The sequence below is a fragment of the Rhinoraja longicauda genome, chromosome 16 (assembly GCF_053455715.1).
Source record: "Rhinoraja longicauda isolate Sanriku21f chromosome 16, sRhiLon1.1, whole genome shotgun sequence".
Classification (NCBI taxonomy): domain Eukaryota; kingdom Metazoa; phylum Chordata; class Chondrichthyes; order Rajiformes; family Arhynchobatidae; genus Rhinoraja; species Rhinoraja longicauda.
Window position 1 is genome coordinate 10,897,005 of NC_135968.1, and position 22,303 is coordinate 10,919,307.

Sequence of the window (22,303 nt, forward strand, 5' to 3'; positions counted from 1 at the left end):
GAAGATAGATTAGTCAGACTGAGATACATTATGTATGATTGATTATAAATAACCACAGTAAATAAATGTGCATTTGCTGCTTTTCTGATACTTTCATAATAATTCCAGCATCATTTCCCATATTACTAAAGTGTCTGAGTGCACGGTTACTAACAAAAGGGGGACATTATTACCACTTGTTGGCCCAAATCAGCTGCAGGTTAAATTATACTTTATCTGAGATTAAAGGAACATCTTCATACTCCTGTTAAAAGTCACATTTATCCAAGCATTGAGGCAAGGGATTTTATTTTAACCAAATATACGAGAAATTATAACTGATGACTTTTGCAAAAAAAAACCTGATATTAATTTTGTTTGAATGTTTTAAAATGTTTAAAATGTGTGCAGTAACTGATCTTACTGACAATGAATTGTACACACATTGTCCTGTGTTCAAATTTAATGTCCCGTCTCGATAGGTCAACGTTAAGAAGGAAAGTTATATACATTTATAAGACACTAGATTCCTCATTTCACTGGGACTGGAGTAGAGAGAGGGTGTCACGCACAACTTTGTTTTTAACTCCACAGATCCCACCAAGGCTGTTCACCAAACCCAGTGTTTGAATTAAAAACAATTTAAGTTAACAACCTTGTTTCACGGTGCACTGCACAAGGCTACGATTTGCAAAAAGGTGAGCAGAAATAAAACTCGAGTCCGTGTGCACAGTTCTCTATTTGTTGCCAGGTTTCAGTACATGGGACAAGTGTGCATGAATGAAGGAAATAGTAACCCATCTTCACCTCCGTTCTCTTGTTATATAATGAAAAGTGAAGGCAGTTTCAGTGTAAAGTCTGCCACTGTGGGAAAAGTCACATTTGTATTCAATATTGGTTTAAATAAAAGTACATGAAACAGTACAATAAGCATTCAGTAATTTTAACAGGAACTAATTTAATCAAGGTTGCCTGTGAGAATTTGACATCATAATTTTGAGTTGATTTCACCAAAAGATAAGAAATTTGAAGGTATTTTAAATATGAAACTCCAAATATTTTGGGATGTAGCTAGTCCAAATATGCCACATAACCTACATTTTACATATAGTTGCATTAAGTACTTTTCATCTTTCCAAACACAGCAATTTTAATAGGTCAAATATACATACATTATCCTTTTTAAAAAAACATTTCATTATTGTAATTTCTTAGCAACTCTATCTTGAAAGAAAACTGAATAACTCCATTTTGTTCTCTGCAATATCGGTGACACTGAAGGAATGCCTCTCAGGACATTGTGAGAGTGCTGATTCTATGAGCGGCGAGGTTTATGCCCAGTATAGCTTTCCAGCTATTTTGTCAACCAAAGCTACGAATACAAGAATGTCACTTGCAGAATGTCTGGCAGAGTGAAAACCATTTATGAGAATGTTATGATCCCACCGTTCAGACATGTTTAATGTCTTCTGCAACAGTGACAAAAGGCAAACTAGCCTTAACTGTTTTGCTCACTGCAAGATAATTTCCATGGAGTGAGTTCAACTGTTTTTACACAAACCTTTGATCTGGGGATTTATAAAAATGAGCTCAAGGATGCCAAATGGAAGAAAATCTTTTTTTTTTTTCAGAGCTGCGTGCTAGCAAATGTGGATTGAAAATCTGATAAGAAGCAGCAAACTCCTTTTTTTATTTAATAATCTTCTATGTAAAAGTAATATGGGTTTACCAAATCCCCATTCATTTAAAATATATCATACCCAGCAGAGAAGTAACATTTCAGTAGTTGGTGGAATTTTTGTAAATAATTTTATATAATTTAGAAGTTGCATTCCGTGCTTGGTTCCAATAAATTTTATAGCCCAAAGCGCAAGGACTTAAAATAAACAATTTAATCCAAGATAGTGTGAGAATGTTTACTAGCACTTTATTACACATTTCCTATGCTTCCTAAATTTGCGTTGAACTTGACCCTGAAGAGCAAAACACAAAGAATTACAGTGATACTACTTGCATAATAAACCAATATGAGATGATAAAAAACATTATTTTAAATCCTTTAATGAATGGAATATGTTCCTAAAATAAAGGAGTGTAACAGAAACATCGACTCCACCAGTCAACACTAGTGTTGGCTTAATGAAGCCTTTCTTCAGCCACCTATTTCCATGATAACGTTAATTTAATCAACTGCAGATTTATTGAGACTCATATTCCTGAATCATTATAAACTGAATTTAAGCATTGATCTGAGATTATCATTTTTTTTTAAACAGAGTCAACTAAATTAGGGAATTTACCTTTAAACAGAATTGAAAAGATAATTAAAACGGCTTTTGTTATAAAAAAAAAATGCCCAAGCTTATTCATCAGGTTTCCCTAACGGATCAATCCAAAGGTGAGATCTTCATAATTCACCAACCCCTGATCAAGCTTACAGCTTGCCAAAAGTCCAAATCCAGGCCACAACTGGTGAATGAATTGGCTGGGGAATAGTAGGGGGGGGGGGGAATAAAATTAATTTTAAAAACTCAATAAAATCAGTAGAGAAGCAAGCAAAATTAAGCAAGAAAAGTAACAAGTAAATATAGTTGATGATATTCCCAATATAGTATTAAGTAGCAGCATTCCTTATACTTAACTGTTTGGAGAAAGAACTATTTGAAATTATGTTTTTACGTTACCTCGAAACACTTGCCGTTTCAATTTTCTCACTTACCACCCACCACTCAGTTTGGATGTCCATTTGTTGTTGAGAGGAGTGTACGACTCCAAGAGTGTCTTGTTCTACCTCAGGTTAGAAAATAACTGAGTAATGTGGATGATTTGATTTTAAAGACCAAAAGAAGCTAAGTATTTGTTATTTTTGAAGTCTGGATAAATCGTCAAAAGTTCAAAAAGGATGTAGTATGCTGCATAAGAAATGTACAGCTGAATTATGTAAACCTCTGTTACCAAACATACAAAAAAGCATCATTTACAATAAAAAATATTTCAGAAATAACTTTGTTTTTAGAAAAAGCATTATTTGGTAAATACATTTAAATGACTAACATAATTTCCACATGCAATATTCACCTGTACCACATTTCACTCCACTGCCACATGTAATGTCACAACATTCACCCCGTGAACCCTGGCAAAGCGATAACAATTAAAATGATTAAAAAGCTTTAAAAATACATTGATAGTATATGGGTCTGTGCAAATGTAAACAGTAAATGAAAGGATCCCAATGTTTCAATATCTAGTGCATTTTTAAAAAAATTACCAAAAAAAAAAAGGTTTGCATTTTAGTGCCTGTGTGTTATTCTGAAATACATTTCTTGACTAGTGCCAAGAATTTGGCTATTTTTTGATTGATAAAGACTAAGCCAATAGTTCCCATCACCCATTTGCAGAGAATGAAATAAAGCAGGCCATATAACTAGTATGGATAAAGGCTCTCTCACTGGAATCATAAGTCAGTTAAGGGCACGTAAATATTTTGTGCAAGTGCAGTTGTTTGTTCACCAAAAGACAAGTCAAAGTGACTATTAGTTATTGACCCCGCAGTTAGTGTTTATGTAATGAGAGTTCTTAGACACAAGGTTGGCCCAACACAACAACACCCAAATGTGCCAGTTTTATAAAGGTAAACCCCAATGCACTTTAGCCCAGAGGCTAACGAGAGGAAACTTGGTAAACTGAGTGTTCAAAAGGTAACTTTGGAAATAATTCGATAGTTATAGCACTTTTAATACATTGCAAACGGGACGTGAAGATGTCAAAGAATGCTCGCTTTGAAGGGTAACAAGCATTGGGACAAAGGATTCCTAAAACTGATTAAAATGTTGGTGGAGTTTTTTTAAAGTTACATGTTGAACTTCAATAGAAGGCCTGCAGAATGATGGATGCACCACAAAGAATTCTGTCTCCAACTCCCCCTCCCCCCCCCCCCCCCCCCCCCCCCCCCCCCCGCATCTTAGCTTCTGGACTATAGATAGACTTTTTAAAAAAAAGGAAAACAGTTTAAAATATATTTGCTTAACATGCATGTGTTGATCTAACCAGCAGAAAATCGTAACCAACGGGTATCCAGGTGACTCACTGATGATATTTTGCATTCACTTTCATTACATTCATAAATTAACAAGCCATTGCAATACTCCATGGATTTCAGCTAAATGCATCAGTCAATTGACAATTTTCTATTAAACATTTTATACGAATTGCAAGAATGTAACTGTAAAAAAAAGACTAGTAAAATACACATCTCCAGAAAAGTGGCAGCAACATCCCCAAAACAATCATAAGTCTGACTAACCTGGTCTTCACTGAAGATAGAATTATTCCATAGGCACAAAAAGTTCCGTGCCTAGGATTGGCAGGCAGTTGGTTAGACATCTGAAAAACCAATTACCATCACTGAAGTCTGTGGGTTTGTTACAAACAGCGGGAACTCATAAATTTCCTTGTCAGTAGTTACTAGGCTTTGAGCTGCCCTCTGCAGGTTTCTGGACCTGTTTCAGCGGCTGTCAATGATGAGTTGGTAAATTTTCCTGAGCTATTATAAACATCAAATCAATCACAAGAAGTACTGCACAGTGAAAAGAGCATACAGTACATCTGGAATCACATTATAAACACAATATGATGGATCAGAACCTGTGCAGAAATCAATATAATTCCCCCACATTTATTTCCTTGCCTACAATCCACCCACCAAAAATTAAAAAAATTAATCATCCAGCATATTTTGCAACACACTGATTAAGTGTTTCAGCCCATATATATACTCCTCGTCTTTTGTGTTGCTAGGAAACACATGTGCAAAGTCTATCATTCTTACAACGACCTCTGGAGGCTCCGGAAGCATGCTGGATGTATGAATGAAATCTTTCTCCAATTGTTTTATTTCATTGCCGTTTGGCTGACCAGCTGAAATGAGGGTTAAGCATTTGCAAATGCCATGGTCTTGTTCTGCATTCTTCAGCTGTAGTGGGACCACACTTTGATGTGCCCTGAAGCAGCCCTTCCTGTGAAGTGCATACATATTGGAGAGGCTCTGACCAACTGTGGCTTCCACCATTCCATTCTCAGTAGAACCCATCATGTGGATGTTGTTGTTGTATTCCATTAATTCTCCAGTCCGCCTTATACCCTTTGGTGCTGCTGGTTTGAGGGGACCATGACTGTCACCTGTCGCTGTCAGCTCAGATGATCCCTCATAAACAAACAGTAAGGAGCTTGCATAGAAACAGAGATTGCTTTGCCTCTCAAACCACTGCAATATCTTTTCAATCTCTTGAATACTTGCAGCCACAGCATCCTTCCTCAAGTAGCTTCCGTTGTGGAAGAATTTAGACAGACCTAGAAAAAGACAGGCAAAACATAATCCTTGAGTAAAACACTGAATATCCACATCGACATCGACCATAAATAATTATTGAATTGAAAATTAAAGGGGCGGCACAGTGGCAGAGCTGCAGCCTTACAGTGCCAGAGACCCGGGTTTGATGCTGACTATGGGTGCTATCCATACAGAGCATGTGACCGCGTGGATTTTCTACGGGTGCACAGGTTTCCTCCCACACTCCAAAGGCGCATCAGGGTTGTAGGTTAATTGCTTTCTGTAAATTGTAAATTGTCCCTAGTGTATAGGATAGAATTAGTGTACAAAGTGATCGCTGGTAGGCGAGGACTCGGTGGGCCGAAGGGCCTGTTTCCACGCTGCATCTCTAAAGTCTGAAGAAAACCAAAAAAAAAGGAAATCTATATTTCTTACCGAATGAACTTACTGACATTGTGATAATCATGCAAGCGACATTAGTGTATTTTCTCATTTATGTCTACCTTCACTAGCAAATGACTTGAGATCTCTCAGTGTAGGTAAATATGACCATGAATTTCACCAACACCTTCAATTTTCCAGCAGTGTCTTTTGTTAATCAAGGAAACAGGTATCTGAAGATCAAGATCCCTAATCTAACAAAATAAAACTCATGGTCTACCAGACAACTATGACCATTGCCTTCCTACATGTTTCTGAAACATGAACGACTTATAGTAAACATCCCAAAGTACTGGAAACCACATCTGCAGTTCCTCGTGTTACATCTCTCTGTAACTACTCTTTTATTCTTAGTAAACATAAAATCCCTTTTTGCCCTTCTAATTTCCTTCTTAAGTGTTCTCCTACGTCCCTTGGGATTCGCCAAATCCTAGCTCCCCACAGCTGACATGTGTCCCTTGTAAGGGAGAGGGTGAAGGAACAGAGTCTTTTATCCACGGTAGGGGAATCAAGAACCAGATGTCATGGGTGAGAGGGGACAAATTTAGTGGGAACTTGAGAGGAAACTTTTTTACACAGACGATGATGGTAGCGCAGCGGTAGAGTTGCTGCTTTACAGCGAATGCAGCGCCGGAGACTCAGGTTCGATCCTGACTACGGGTGCTGCACTGTAAGGAGTTTGTACGTTCTCCCCGTGACCTGCGTGGGTTTTCTCCGAGATCTTCGGTTTCCTCCCACACTCCAAAGACGTACAGGTATGTAGGTTAATTGACTGGGTAGATGTAAAAATTGTCCCTAGTGGGTGTAGGAGTGTTAATGTGCGGGGATCGCTGGGCGGCGCGGACTTGGTGGGCCGAAAAGGCCTGTTTCCGCGCTGTATATATATGATATGATATGGTACATGGAACGAGCTGCCAGAGGAGATAGTTGAGGTAGGTATTATAACAGCATTTAAAAGATACCTGGACCGACAAATGGATAGAAATGGGCCAAACGAATGCAAATGGAACTAGCTTAGATGGGTCATCTTGGTCGGCATGGACTAGTTGGCCCAAAGGGCCTGTTTCCGCATTGTATGACTATGAATATGACTCTAAGAAGTGTCCTATTCAATTTAGTATTGTGGTCAATCCTGTAACAAGAATCAAATAGCAAATGACTAGGTTAGAAACATAGCTTAACTGACTGTCAAATATATTACTGGTGTGGCCTGTTGTCAAGTCTTGTGCCTTACCTTGAATGATTCCTTTCAACACCTTCCAGAAATTTCTTCTGGGAGGATCACTCTGAGATAAGTTTTCAATTTACTTTGAGGTTGGTGGCAAGATCTACCTGTAAAATCCTGTAAAAGACTGTTCCTTTCCCTTCTCAAGGGAAGATCTTTGTAGATCAGTAATCCAAATGACAGCCTTAGTGTATATTCAAAGCAATTGGACGAATGAATGCAAATTACTAAAGCTAACATTTCTGCAACTGCTCACGCACAGAGAGTCAGATTAGGAAAAATGTAATGAAATATTCTTCTCATCATACCAACACAAAAATGCCTCCAAGGTGTCACTTCACATACAATAAATGAGTAAAACCTGCTCACAGTATACTGCCAGATGTTTCACAATTTATAGTCAGGCTTTATGACTATCCTCATTTTAAGTCTTCTTTGGTTCATGTTGTAACGAGCATTTGCCAATTAAAGTCGCATGCAAAAATATACTACTGGAAAGATATTAAATTCAACATCTGCATGCGTTCAAATTTGTTCATGCCATTTAACTTTCATTTATTTACATGGTTTACAGGATTCATATTCAACACTTGATTTCCAGAATAAAAGATGTTAATTTTCTGTAATTATAAAAACTGAAACTATTAAATGCAGTAGGAAGTTTCAAATCACTGAATGATTTAACAGCAAAAGCTGGTATAATGCTGGGGTTAAATGTCGCCATCAGCTTGTGAAATGCACGTCTCATTAAACTCAGTGGCAATTGGGATGGGCAATAAAGAAATGCTGCTCTTTACACAGGCTGAGAAATTAACTTGAAAAATGCCTCAGCAATATATTCATTTATGGACAGTATCCCAGTTACGAAAGAGTTTTCAGTTCCTGAGAATTGTTCATCACCCCCATTTTATGCAAATCCGAAATGAACACATCTCATGAAACCAACTCACTATCAATAAAAGCATGACTCTCCTGCAGTTCAAAATGGAAATGGCAATGTTATGCTTTCAGTTTTTCTTCATCTTTTTATGGTCATTAACTTCAAATCGGTTTCATAGCTCATTGAGTGCCTTTTGGTTTCATAGCCTGAAGGTCAGTCAACTTTACAAAAACGGCAGGTTGAACAGCCTCTTGTCTACTAGTTGGATCAAAAACTTGCAGATGCTGGAAATCTGAAATGCAAAGCAAGACATGCTGACAGCTGGCCAGTTACCATCCAGGGAAAGAGAAACAGGAGTTATGATGAAGGGGCATTAACTCAATTTTTGTCCTTTGCTACTTCACTTGCAGAATGCAGCCGGAATTTTGTTTTTACTCTCATCTATGAAGCCAATTGGCACCTATCTGACCAATTCCCCCTCCCCCTTCCTGCAGCCTCCTTCATTCTTGGGCATTTGAGTTACCAAATCACTGCTAAAAGTGGCAAATGCTTTAAAAAAAATTGTGGACAATATTACATTATTCCGCAGCGCAAGACCTCCAGTGCATAGAAAGGTGTTTGCCTTTTGTGATTTATATGGTAGGACATTTCAACATCTGGAGAATATTGAAAGTTGTGGAAAGTCTGTCACCCAGTATATTCAAGAAAGAGATTGATAGATTTTCAGATATCAAGGAGATCAATGGAAATGGGGTATGTGCAGGAAAATGGTGATGAGGTAAAAGATCAACCATGAAAGAAGATGCTTACAGGCAGGCACAAGGATATGCAGAGAATGGAGTGATATGAATCATGTGCAGACAAATGACATTAGTTTTTCTTGGAAGCATGTTCGGAACAGACATTGTGGGTTAAATTGCCTGTTCCTGCACTGTACCTTTCTATGTTTAATGCAGTAAATCTCCCAGAAATATAAATGAGTTTTAAAGAAACCAGGAGAAAATTTTGTTTAATGTATTGGGGAGTAAACACGAGGAGCTGAACGGCCAGGAGAAATATAATTCCTTCATTTACACCATCGGAAATGATGGCGTAAATGAAGGAACGGTAGCACAGCGGTAGAGTTGCTGCCTTACAGCGCCAGAGACCCAGGTGCGATCCCGACTACAGGTGCTGTCTGTACGGACTATGTACGTTCTCCCCGCGACCGTGTGGGTTTTCTCCCGAGATCTTCGGTTTCTTCCCACACTCCAAAGGCATACAGGTTTGTAGGTTAATTGGCTTGGTACAAATTAAATTGTCCCTAGTGTGTGTGGATAGTGTTAATGTGCGGGGATCGCTGGTCGGCGTGGACTCAGTGGGCCAAAGGGCCTGTTTCCGTGTTGTATCTCTGAACTAAACTAAACTATCAAGTTCCAGAAGAATTTTTAAGTTTCAATGAGGTTCCATTAGATTACCTTTTACTCTTTTAAAGTTGGGAGAATCAGTCCTTGTAATTTCTTCTTACAGGACAAATCCCACAAATCAGTCTGGTGAAGTTTTGCTGCACTTCCTTAATCACAAGTTAGATAGTGAGATCATATCTGCTTACAATATTCCAGATGTAGTCGAACTAGGGTCTTTATCAATGGAGAAACACATCTCCATTCTTAGATTCTAATCAATAAAGGCCAACATAAGATTGCTTTCTCAACTTCTTGCTGTAATTGCAAATTAAGGAGGTGTCATTGTAATTTGGCTTACATGATTTTGTGTACAAGGATCACACCAGTCCCTTTAAATACTATAACACATATTTCATTTTCCCACCACTAAAAAAATACTTCTATAAAATAGGACCTCACATTTTTTATTTTTTTTAAAATTTCATATGCCATGTCCTTTCCTGTTCATTTAACCTGTCGACAAATGCCAGAAGCCTCGCTTTATCATTTTCGAGGTCAGAATGTCACCCAGTCTTGTATCATCAGCAAACTAAAATATTTGAAATTGATAACCTCATCCAAATCATTGCTGCGTGTTGTAAACAGCTGGGAACCCAACCCTAATCTGTGGCACCCAACCATTCCCAGTATCTGAGTCTAAAAAATGACCTGTATTCATACTCTGGTTACTGTCCATTAAATAATGTTCATGCCATGCCAGTACATTCTACTCCAATTTAATTTAATTTGTGTGTTACCAGATGGAGGATCTTATGAAACTCAATTTCTACCATAATCAATGGTTCAACTGTTCTGCTAGTTATGAAGTCAAAAATATAGTTTACCCATCTACCATAGCTACTCTGATTTAAGATCCTGGTTTCATATTGAACTAAATCACTTTCATTTTGATATCAATCTGTATCAATTCATTGATAACAGATTCAGCATTTTCCCTACTATAGATATTTGGCTAATTGATCTCCAATTCCCTATTTTCTTTATCTCAGGCTTTCCCCTAATAGCTGGGAAGCAATTGCTACCTCCTAATCTGTGGGAACCTTTGCTTAATCAATGAATTTTCAAAGATAGTAACCACTATATCCACCATCTTTCAAACTTAGGATCCCAGTCATTAGCACCTGGGAATATTTTAGCTTCCAAACCCATTTTCTATGATCTCCTCATTCACACTTGAATTGTAGTTGTCGGCTATTTCTGGGAAGTTTCCTGCATCATCCAATGTGAAGATAGACCATTTGTTAAACTAATCTCACCTGCCTGCACGTAATCCATATCCCTCCTTTCTCTGCGCCTATCTAAAAGCCTCTTAAATGCCACTAGCACATCTGCTTCTGCCACCACCCCTAGCAGCATCTTCCAGTCATCCACCAATCTCTCTGTTAAATACTTGCCCTGCGCATCTCCTTTAAACTTTGCCACTCTCACCTTAAAGCTGTGCCCTCTAGCATTTGCCATTTCCACCCTGGGAAAAAGTTCTGACTGTCTAGCAGAGTGATGCCTCCTAAATATTTTACATATTTATATCTGGTCTCCATTCTGCCTCCAATGTTCCAGAAGAAAATTAATTCTACTGTCCTTTTTACACTAATCCTTTACCTATACATATATTATGTCTAAACCAATGAGCACTGTTTATGTGAAAACCTTTATAGGTTTTATCAGCTGCCTTCAGAAATTCCAGATATACTATTTCCCCTTATCTACCCCACCAGTCGCTTCCTCTGTTAACAATGTCAGACACAACCTTTCCTGAATAAAATCTTGTCCCAACTTATTCTTCTGCTTGTTTGGTATCTTCCCTCCCATCCCACAGTGTTCTTCAATATCTTCCTTGTGTCTGTACTTGCTTAATTACTTTGAAATCTTGAACTTTTCAATTGCAACAAAATAAATCATCGACCTGAAACCTTAACTGTTTTTTGCCCCAGTGACACTGCTAAACGCAACAAGTAAAAATACTTCCTTTGTTAAAAAAGAACTTTGTGATATCCTAAGATCATGAAAAGGTGCTATATAATGTAAATGCAGACCTCCCAACATTTGATTTTACAAATTCATAAATTTTGATGTCCAAAATTAAAAAATTTACATCAAAATTCATAATATGGCGCTTAATGCAACTTTTCAGCAAATAAAAAGTATGCACGCCAAATGTGCACATGCATTGCGCTATATTCATGTGTGAAAAACTACTATTATTTCCAACAGTCTGAAGTTCTTGGATTACATATATAATGTCAGGCCTATCATGAGTATATTCTGCAATTTATAGAAAAGTTATTGAACAGATACTTTTTGCAACACAAAGAAAAAATTGTTTTGTTTTGTTTTTCCTATTTTGCTTTTTCCTTACACATCCCAATTCTCTTGGTATTGAATAAAAGAACAATGGTCATAAAATGTAAGACTAAGTTATGAAGAAAGAGTTGATATATGCGACTCGACTAAGCATACGGAAGTACTTGTTGAAGTAAATTCGCACATTAATTGATAATCAGCCTAAAAAGGTGGTAATTGGCTTTTCTGCTGTGTTTTATATTTTAACCCTGTCTTAATTAATTAATATAGTTATATAAACTTGCACTTAAATTTAATATTTACTCATTACAGTTCCACCACTGATTTTCTGGCACTCTTGGTTCCAGAACTTTGCTGGTTTATCCAAGGAAGTCGGCTATGGGGACTTCGCCATAGCTGGGCTGGAGTTCCAGAGCCCCGGCCGCAGGTTGCAAATTCAACCCACCGATCGGCCATGGAAGTCCGATGAGGTCGAGATTGGTTGTCTTCCAAAGCCTAGGCACCACATTTTCAGGGAGACTTCCAGGGCGCGGGGAATTCTCTAGGGACCTCTAGGTTGAATTAACAAATTGCAATTACCGACTGTTTTGCGGAAAAATGTGAGGCGAAATCGGATTGGCGGAAATGAAATAAGAAAGCAGAAATTTCCGCCAAATTCGGAAGGGTTGGGAGGGATGTAAATGCAATGCCACTTGCTTTTTTTTGTTCTGTTAGTCTGCAAATGAAAATACAATTCTGTCTGAAGCTGTCACTTGTTAAAATTATAAAACACCATTTTTTTCCCTTTCTGTGAAAAGTCTGAAGGCTCCACGAATCTTTGAGCTGGATCCTTAGAGGGCAATGTCTTGATATTTTTCAGATCTCTGACAGACATCCCAGCATTGAGAAATGCTAATCTGTGTTACTGTTGCCACCCCAATCATCACAAGTATTACAACCACAAGGGATCAAACTCCTTTTAATACTGTAAAAAAAAAAACAGCCTCTTAGTGAGAGCCAGTAATTCTGGCCCAATCTGCTTAATGGACGGGATTGGTTTAAACACTTTTAAAATTTTTGTATAGTATCTGGAAACCTTTAAAAAATAATCGGATTAATGAGCAATTGCACAGCACAACTTAGTGTGACAGTCTTAGTGCCTTCAATTCATTTGGATGCCACACATCAATAATGAACAAGAAGAAACACCATGGTGTTGTGAATTCTATTTCTGGGAGGATTGAAAAAAATCTAGATATATTTTAAAATATCAAGGCTTGTACTTTAACATAACATGAAAAAGGTTACGTTTTAAAGATCGCCTGCCAGTTCAAGTTCCTCACATGCCCATTTCACCCTGGACTGGACAATGGTCCATGTGGATTTCCCCAGTTGGCAATTACAACAGATTATGCTGGCTGTCTCATTTTATCTTATTTATGCCTTTCTACCATGCACAAAGCACTTCAGGAGAATAATGATATACTCAATTGTTTGGTCACCACTGACACACAGTGGCTGTAGTATGCACTAAAGACAAAATCTACGGCAGTTATTTATCTAGATCATTTCACCACCAGCTTCTCAGTGGTAATTGGGATGGGGCAATGAATGCCGTTGCTCTTTACAGCAACGCCACAAGCTGAGAAATGCCTCGGCAATGGTATATGTGTTTACAGGCAGTCTCCCAATAAAGAAAGAGTTCAGTCCCTGAGAATTGTTCGCAACCCAAATTTTGTGTAAATCCGAAATGAACAAAAATAGTGTGTGGAAGAGGATCTTTTGCTGTGGCAAAAGAGCGAGCAGGCGCAGGAAGAGCAGCCGCCACTCAGCCTCACTGACTAAGTCAGTGAGCGAGTGATTCTACTTGGTGCTCTCTTTTCTGCTCAGTTCGTGCCAGCCCCTCGACTTTTGCTCAGATGTACGGTGCCGACAAGTCGACCGTTCAAAACCAAGGGAAGACCTGTATATGATTTTCTCCATATAATAAAACACCATAAGCTTCACAGAAACCTTGTCAAAGGGAGCAGCGTGCAAGTAATATGGTAATATAAAAAATATATAAGAATTGTTTAGGAGCGAATTCCACATCTTTGGGGTTTCTACTTAAAAGAGCACTATTTGCAGGAACACAAATACCGCCAGACTGCTTGAATTATAGCAAAAACATTGTCTTTGAAATCTTCTCCAAAATATTCTTTGTTGCAGATCTATTTCCCTACTGTGATTTGCCATTGCCCAAATTAGTCGAGCTTCAACATCCATTTAGCAATGCGGAACAGTAAACTTTGCTACATTCAATAAATTACAAGGGGAAATATTGTTCACTGGATTGCCTCATTACAATAAATGTCAAAGTAAGGCTTCTGCATTGTTATCAGATTGAATTCTTCAGTCGTGGCATTCCCTTGAGCTCTGTTGAAATCAAGCACTATTGCCTCGTGTTCATTCAGTCTCATCACTGTTTGCAATTCAAATCCTCCAATCTGACGTCTATTATTGAGAGAATCAAGGTTTGGAACAAGACTGAAAATGGGCAACGCCACTTTACAAACAGGAACCACGATTAAGTAGGGAAGAGGCTGTCCAAAGACTGGTCAAAAATAGTTCTGAGTGGGAATGGACAAATTAGAACAAACCAGGAAGGGTATAAACGGAATGGTTTGGAGATCTAAAATTCCGTGCGTGTACAATTCACGAGGTGCATATATCGGGCCAGTTCAAATTGAGAAGGATTGCGCATAATCTATACGAACGTCCTATTGTCCATAAGACCTGGTAGCGATAAAGCAGCTCATCAAGGAATATACCGATGATTTTCCTTTTTTTTCTAACTAAAGATCTCAACAATTGAGGTGTTAGCTTATAGCTCAAAAAGGAGTGGGAAGACCCAAATTCCACTGATCAGCAGTTTGGACAGTCAATTGTCAAATGTTCCTTGCAATATTGTAGATTCACTGCTTCAGGTAAAGCTTTATCAAACCTACCACGTTAGATCAAATATGTTCTAAACTACCATTTGCCAAATTTGTCATTTTCAAGCTAGTCCAGTTCCAAAAAGATTGTTTACTCTTCTTTTTCTTAGTTTATAACCCCCATCGTAAAATGGACCAAGTACTGATCATTAGGCATCTGGCCAACTGTAAAATTAATGCATAATATCCCAGTGATATTACGTCAACATATTAATTATATTTTACACTCTTATGTCGCAGTTGACTAGACGGACGAGAAGCTGTGCTCTCCTGTTCTTCCTATTATGTCACAATGAATAGTTTTAATATCAAAATTTCAAAGGTGACATTTTTAAAAGTAAGGATATTGTTGTCTAAAATAGTTTATCAAGCTCCAGGTAAAAGATTTTAAAAAGAGAGTTCTCGTGAATTTGTGATAGTATATAATCTTGGATATAATCGTAACTGTTGGTGACCATGGTTAAGTCAAATTTAACCATTCCGGAAAGAACTCAAGATTGCCATTTGGCTATTAAACACTACAACCTCAAATAAGCTCTGAACTAGACTATTGTTGTACTATTATTGTTTATTTTGTGTGTACGTCTGTGTGTGTGTGTGTGTGTGTGTGTGTGTGTATAATATATATACCGATGAGCCAAAACAAGAGACAATAGACAATAGGTGCAGGATTAGGCCATTCGGCCCAGCACCACCATTCAATGTGATCATGGCTGATCATTCTCAATCAGTACCCCGTTCCTGCCTTCTCCCCATACCCCCTGACTCCGCTATCCTTAAGAGCTCTATCTAGCTCTCTCTTGAATGCATTCAGAGAACTGGCTTCCACTGCCTTCTGAGGCAGAGAATTCCGCAGAATTCATTCCACAGAATTCACAAAACATTATGACCACTGGCAAGCGAAGTGAATAACATTGATTATCTTGTTTCAATGGCACTTGTCAAGGGGTGGGATATATTAGGCAGCAAGTGAAGTCAGTTCTTGAAGTTGATGTGTTGGGCACCCAAGGCTCATCGATGCTCGAGGGCAACGAAGGCTATCCCGTCTGGTCCAAACCGACCGAAGGTCTACTGTGGCACAAGTCACAGAAAATTTTAATGATGGTCACGGGAGGAATATGTCACGATACACAGTGCATCGCACCCTGCTATGTATGAGGCTGTAGAGCCGCAGACTGGTCAGAGTGCCCATGATGACCCCTGTCCACTGGCGAAAGCGCCTACATTGGGCACACGAGCGTCGGAACTGGACCTTGAAGCAGTGGAAGAAGGTTGCCTGGTCCGATGAGTCCTGTTTTCCTTTAGATCACGTGGATGGCCATGTACGTGCGCGCCGTTTACCTGAGGAAGTGATGGCACCAGGATGCACTGAGGGAGTGCGATGCTCTGGGCAATGTTCTGCTGGGAAACCCTGGGTCTGGCCATTCATGTGGACGTCAATTTGAAACGTCACCTACCTAAACATCGTTGCAGACCAGGTACACCCCTTCATGGCAATGGTATTCCCTGATGGCAGTGGCCTCTTTCAGCAGGATAAAGCGCCCTGCCACACTGCACACATTGTTCAGGAATGGTTTGAGGAACATGATGAAGTGTTCACGGTGTTGCCCTGGCCTCCAAATTCTCCAGATTTCAATCCGATTGGAAATCTGTGGGATGTGCTGGATCGACAAGACCGATCCACGACGGCTCCATCTCGCAACTTACAGGATTTGAAGGATCTGCTGCTAATGTTTTGGTGCCAGATATCACAGGACACCTTCAGGGGTCTTGTAGAGTCTATGCCTTGGCAGGTTAGAAACATAGAAAATAGGTGCCGGAGGAGGCCATTCGGCCCTTCGAGCCAGCACCGCCATTCATTGTGATCATGGCTGATCGTCCCCAAACAATAACCCGTGCCTGCCTTCTCCCCATATCCCTTGATTCTACTAGCCCCTAGAGCTCTATATAACTCTCTCTTAAATCCATCCAGTGATTTGGCCTCCACTGCCCTCTGTGGCAGAGAATTCCACAAATTCACAACTCTCTGGGTGAAAAAGTTTTTTCTCACCTCAGTTTTAAATGGCCTCCCCTTTATTCTAAGACTGCAGCCCCTGGTTCTGGACTCGCCCAACATTGGGAACATTTTTCCTGCATCTAGCTTGTCCAGTCCTTTTATAATTTTATATGTTTCTATAAGATTCCCTCTCATCCTGGCGCTGTTTTGGCGGCACACGGAGGACCAACAGCATATTAGGCAGGTGGCCATAATGTTTTGGCTCATCAGTGTATATAATCTATATATATGTGTATTTGTGAGTATGTGTGTGTATATATATATATATATACACATACACACACACTGAACTTTTTTTTTCTCTCGTTATTATATTGTTTACAGTGTACTATGTTTACATATTCTGTTGTGTTGCTGCAAGTAAGAATTTCATTGTTCATATCTGGGACATATGACAATAAAACACTCTTGATTCTCTTGAAATCAGGTAACGGAAAATGAGCCTGACAATCTGAGAGAAAGGAACCAAATTCACAACAACATTCCAAATTTCCTCGACGAAACCTCTACAAATACCCTCGAAATTTCTTGCCAAAACACTTCGTATTCATAGTAATGAAAGCTGAACCTACAACGGTCAAAATGGCACGGTGGCGCAGCAGTAGTTGCTGCCTTACAGCGCTTGCGGCGCCTGATGCTGTCTGTACGGAGTTTGTACGTTCTCCCCTTGACCACGTGGGTTTTCTCCGAGATCTTCGGTTTCCTCCCACGCTCCAAAGACGTACAGGTTTGTAGGTTAACTGGCTTGTTATAAGTGTAAATTATCCCTAGTGTGTGTAGGGTAGCATTAATGTGCGGGGATCGCTGGTCGGCGCGGACTCAGTGGGATGAAGGGCCTGTTTCAGCGCTGCATCTGTAAACTAAACTAAATACCATCAGTGCACAGAACTGGTTCAAGATAACTTATAAAAGAGAGCATGGAGACTGCACACTTGAATCTCACAAGAAATAAATCAATGATGTTCACCACTGCTGCTCTCTAAATACCTCTTTCCTCATCATAATTTAACTACAGACCAGAGACCAATGAAAAAAACTAGTCTGTGTATACATAAGTCCGAATAGGCAGCCTGAGCAGACAAGAGTAACTTTGTCCAATGCTGATTTTTTTTTTTTGAAATGCAATTTATTTTTCAAGCAATTCTTAGTTATCCTGATTTAAAGTAGATTAAACGGAACAGAAAAATGAAAACGCAAGTAACACTAAACCAGTCAAGCAGTATCAGTGTAGAAGTGACAGCTAACATTTCAATTCATTGCTTTTTCATCAGTTCTGATAAAAGGCCATCAACCGAAAGCATTAACTGTGCTTCGCTTTGCACAGACCTTGCTGTAACTTGTAGAATATTACCAGTATTTTCTGCTTGCTTCAGAATTCCAACATTCTGAGTAGATTTTGAAAAGACAAACACAAAGGGTGGTGGGTGTATGGAATGAGCTGCCAGAGGAGTTACTTGAGGCAGGTAGTATCGCAACGTTTAAGAAACATTTGGATAGGTACATGAATGAGACAGGTTTAGAGGGATATGGCCCAAATGCAGTCAGGTGGGACCAGTGCAGCTAGGACATGTTGGTCGGTGTGGGCAAGTTGAGCCGAAGGGCCTGATTCCACGCTGTATGACTATGAAAAAATATATTTACTGAGGTATTAAAGTGATCTCTCCTTCTTCGGTACATTTTGAATTATTTTTTATTAAATGCCAGTATGGTCTATTTTTTCTTAATTTTATGTGTTACTTTATCATGCGTTTATGCATTCATTGGGAGAGAGATCAAACTAACAAGAAAATGATTGGTTAATTCATCAAATTTCCAACCTTTTGGTTTCCTATTTATAATTAACTCTGCTGATTTTAAATAAAATATATTCTCATAGGTCAATTGATTTTATTTTCCACATTGTTCAGTGCAGAATGCTGTTACATTAAATATTAAGCTCTCAACCCTGTGGAAAGGCTTCACTAATTGCTTATTTATAAAGCTAGGCTACAGCACCACCTGTGGGCCATTCAAGCCTCCGTGCCTGCCCTAACATCCAAAAAAATCAAAAGACGCTGATCTTTCACGTCAGTACTACCACTGCATTACCATCACATCCCTTGATCCCCTTACCAATTAAAAATCTATCAATCTCCGTCTTAAATATGGAGACATGAAGAACTGCAGATGGAGTCTTGAGCAAAACACACACTGCTGGAGGAGTTTAGCAGGTCAGGCAGCATCTGTGGAGGCAAAAGGTCAGGCAACATTTCGGGTCGGGGCCCTTCTTCAGAAAGCTTGAGGGGTTTGATTGGCAGATGGGTGGAGAAAGTGATAAAGGCAGGAGGTGAAAGGAAGACAAAAGGGTGTCAGGATAGAAGGGAAAGCTGCAGAATGTAACATTTCATTGCTCTGGTTCTTGGCCAGAGAAGTAAATACTCTTGATGTTAATGGACTCGAGAGGGTACAGAGATTTGCAAGGATATTGCCATGATTGCAGGAATTATAGTTATGAGGAGAAATTGGCTGGGGTTATTTTCTTTGCAGAAATATTATGGGGAAGTTAAAGGAGATGAATACAATTCTGATGGTGATTGACAGGATGACCCTAGTCTTCTTGGCAGAGGGTTCAATAATCTAACTACAGGACAGAGATTTAAAGTTATTGGGAGAATGGATTGGGAGAATGGTTGAAAGGGAATTAAGGACAATTTCTCGACATGATCTCATAGAGGTGCACAAAATCATGAGAGAAATGCATGGCAGATGCAGTTTAATGTGGATAAGTGTGAGGTTATCCACTTTGGTAGTAAGAATAAGAAGGCAGAGTATTATCTGAATGGTGTCAAGTTAGGAACAGGGGACGTACAACGAGATCTGGGTGTCCTAGTGCATCAGTCACTGAAAGGAAGCATGCAGGTACAGCAGGCAGTGAAGAAAGCCAATGGAATGTTGGCCTTCATAACAAGAGGAGTTGAGTATAGGAGCAAAGAGGTCCTTCTGCAGTTGTACAGGGCCCTAGTGAGACCGCACCTGGAGTACTGTGTGCAGTTTTGGTCTCCAAATTTGAGGAAGGATATTCTTGCTATTGAGGGTGTGCAGCGTAGGTTTACTGAGTTAATTCCCGGAATGGCGGGATTATCATATGTTGAAAGACTGGAGCGACTAGGCTTGTATACACTGGAATGATGAGAGGAGATCTTATCGAAACGTATAAGATTATTAAGGGTTTGGACACCTCACAGTGCATCCCAGAACACCCAGATAATCTATGACTCAAGGTAAGGCCCGGGACAGAGCTTTAGTTTCTGTCAAACCCTGTCATTTATTCTGACCCTTGAAGCCATTTACAGACATTTAAAAGTAATATAAACGATGAAATGATAAATCACTTAAAACATTTCACTAAAAATATAACATTAACTAAAATGCTTTAAAATAATTAATTTAGAAATAATTAATTTAAATATTTAAAAATACCATTGCCTCCTAATCCATCAGCCAAAAATCTCCATTGAAATAATGGCATTTTTAATCATACCCCTAGTCTGATTTAGCGTAGGATAGGAAGCAATTCCTCTGTGTGATACTGGAGAATCATAATACTGTGTTGTACTATAATAGAATCCAATGAAGGAACACAGTAACAGGTGGAACGACATGTAACTCAGTAAGACAGATTTACAGTAAGTCTATATAAGCATGGGAGTTACTTCTACTGCAATGGCTCCCCATGGAGCATTCACTCAATACATATATAAAGGGCAATCTCCTGTTCACACAATTCTTTTTGCCTCAAATTGACAAAGATTCCAAATGGAACGCTATTAGCTTTTAATCCAAATGGAACGCTATTAATCCATAGAGCTGAAAAAACGGGTGACAATGGTTAAAATACAAGGACCGATTCAATGATCCAAAACAAAATATGTGGTGGCAAATCTAAAATAACAACTTGAGTTATTGGGTCTAAAGTAACAATCACTAACAATATATTTTTATCCTGGAAAAATGCCTCAAAGTGCTTCTGAGAGACACATCAAGGAGGATATACATGGAGGCGGGTGTACTTTCTTAAAATGGAGTGCTATTCATACTCTTCCTCTTTGTTCATTTCTCAATACTGGGTCTCCAGTTATTCATAATCTAAATTAATTTTTTGGATGGGGTAAATCAAGTATGACGCATACAAATTTGTGCAAGAGAGAAAATGTGATGTGATTCTGGGTGTGAAGAGGATGCAGATATTCATAGGGGTAAAAGCAAGTTAAGTAAATAGGCAAGGACATAGTGGGTGGAATATAATGTGGAAAAATGTGAAGTTATCAACTTTGGGTGGAAAATAGGAAGATAGAACTATTGTTAAATGGTGAGAGATTGAAAAATGTTGATGAGTGGGTGTTCAAAGGGACCTGAGTCTATTTGAAACTTAACATGCCCACAGAACAAGAATTTGAAGAAAGCAAAAAATATGTTGTCTTGGTTGCAAGATAAATTGAGTACAAGAATAGAAACAGCTTGACCAACTTCAATTATAAAGCACTGTGGTGAGATATATCTGAACTACTGATTACAGGTCTGACCACCCCGCCCAAGGACGGTTATATTTCTGATAGAGGGGGTACACCAAAGGTTCACCTGATAGGAATGACAGGTTTATTATGAGGAGACTGGGCCAGGTCTTGAGTTTGGAAGGAGGAGAGGTGATCTAATGCAGAAATCCAAAATTCTTAAGGAGCTAGACATGGTGTGTGTAGATTTGAGGTTGGGTCTGGCAGATCAGTGTAGAATCAGAGGGCACATATAGGAAAATAAGGAACAAGCCATTCAGGAAAGAGATAAGAAGTTTGTTCACCCAAAAGGTAGTGGAACTTTTAAATTCTCTACCCAAGGTTCAGTCACTGACTATCCTAAATTGATGGATATTTAGAAATTGAGAGTATCAAGGAATGTGCAATTAGTGCACAAAAGTGCCCAAAGGTTGAAGATCAGCCATGATTATATTGAATGGCAGTGCAATACAAGGGGTCACAGGGCCTACTTCTGTTTCTGTTGCTTATGTTTAGTCTGATTTGTCATGTATAGTGTCAAGCTATTTGGGTATTTTGAATGGTTAAAAGGCTCAGTCTACTGGGTGTCCTCTCGAACTATCTCTGTGAGTCACCTCTACAGGACACTCAGTCTAAAATATGCTCATAAAGCTGTCGTATTTGCGTGGATGGTCCAGATGTTTTCTGTCTAATGGTAACCTTTGGAATGGTGATGATGGGAGACTCTGATTCTCATGCATCAGTGTCAAGGGGTAGAAAGTTATATTCTCACTCTAGGACATGATCGTTGTCTAGGACTTGTGACACAAATGTCACTTGCCACTAATCAGCCAATGCCTAAATAATAAGTTGGTCTTGCCACATGCATGCATAGACTGCTTCATTTGTTGTGGAGTTCCAAATGGAGTTGAACATTATGCAATCAGCAGTGAACCTCCTAACTTCTGAGGTTTGTTGGAAGGAATCGGCCTTTTCAGGTCAAGTCAAGTCAAGTCAAGTCAAATTTATTTGTCACATACACATACACGATGTGCAGTGAAATGAAAGTGGCAAAACAATTTTAAATTGTGTACGGAAGGGGAGGTATAGGGAGACCAAATGGGAAGATGTGTAGGAACAAATCACAAAATGATGGAGCAACTCTGCGGATCAGCCAGCATC

At 39.1% G+C, this 22,303-nt stretch overlaps 1 protein-coding gene across 1 annotated transcript in view; it reads right to left on the bottom strand.

The window, feature by feature from the left end:
- Positions 1–3,941: 3,941 nt before the first annotated feature.
- The window catches only part of ipmkb (inositol polyphosphate multikinase b), a 77,254-nt gene continuing 58,892 nt past the window's right edge, over positions 3,942–22,303 (bottom strand). The window contains exon 6 of the mRNA XM_078413194.1: positions 3,942–5,331. Within this exon, the coding sequence (XP_078269320.1) occupies positions 4,700–5,331 (632 nt within the window). The 3' untranslated portion in view covers positions 3,942–4,699. The remainder of the gene's footprint in view (positions 5,332–22,303) is intronic.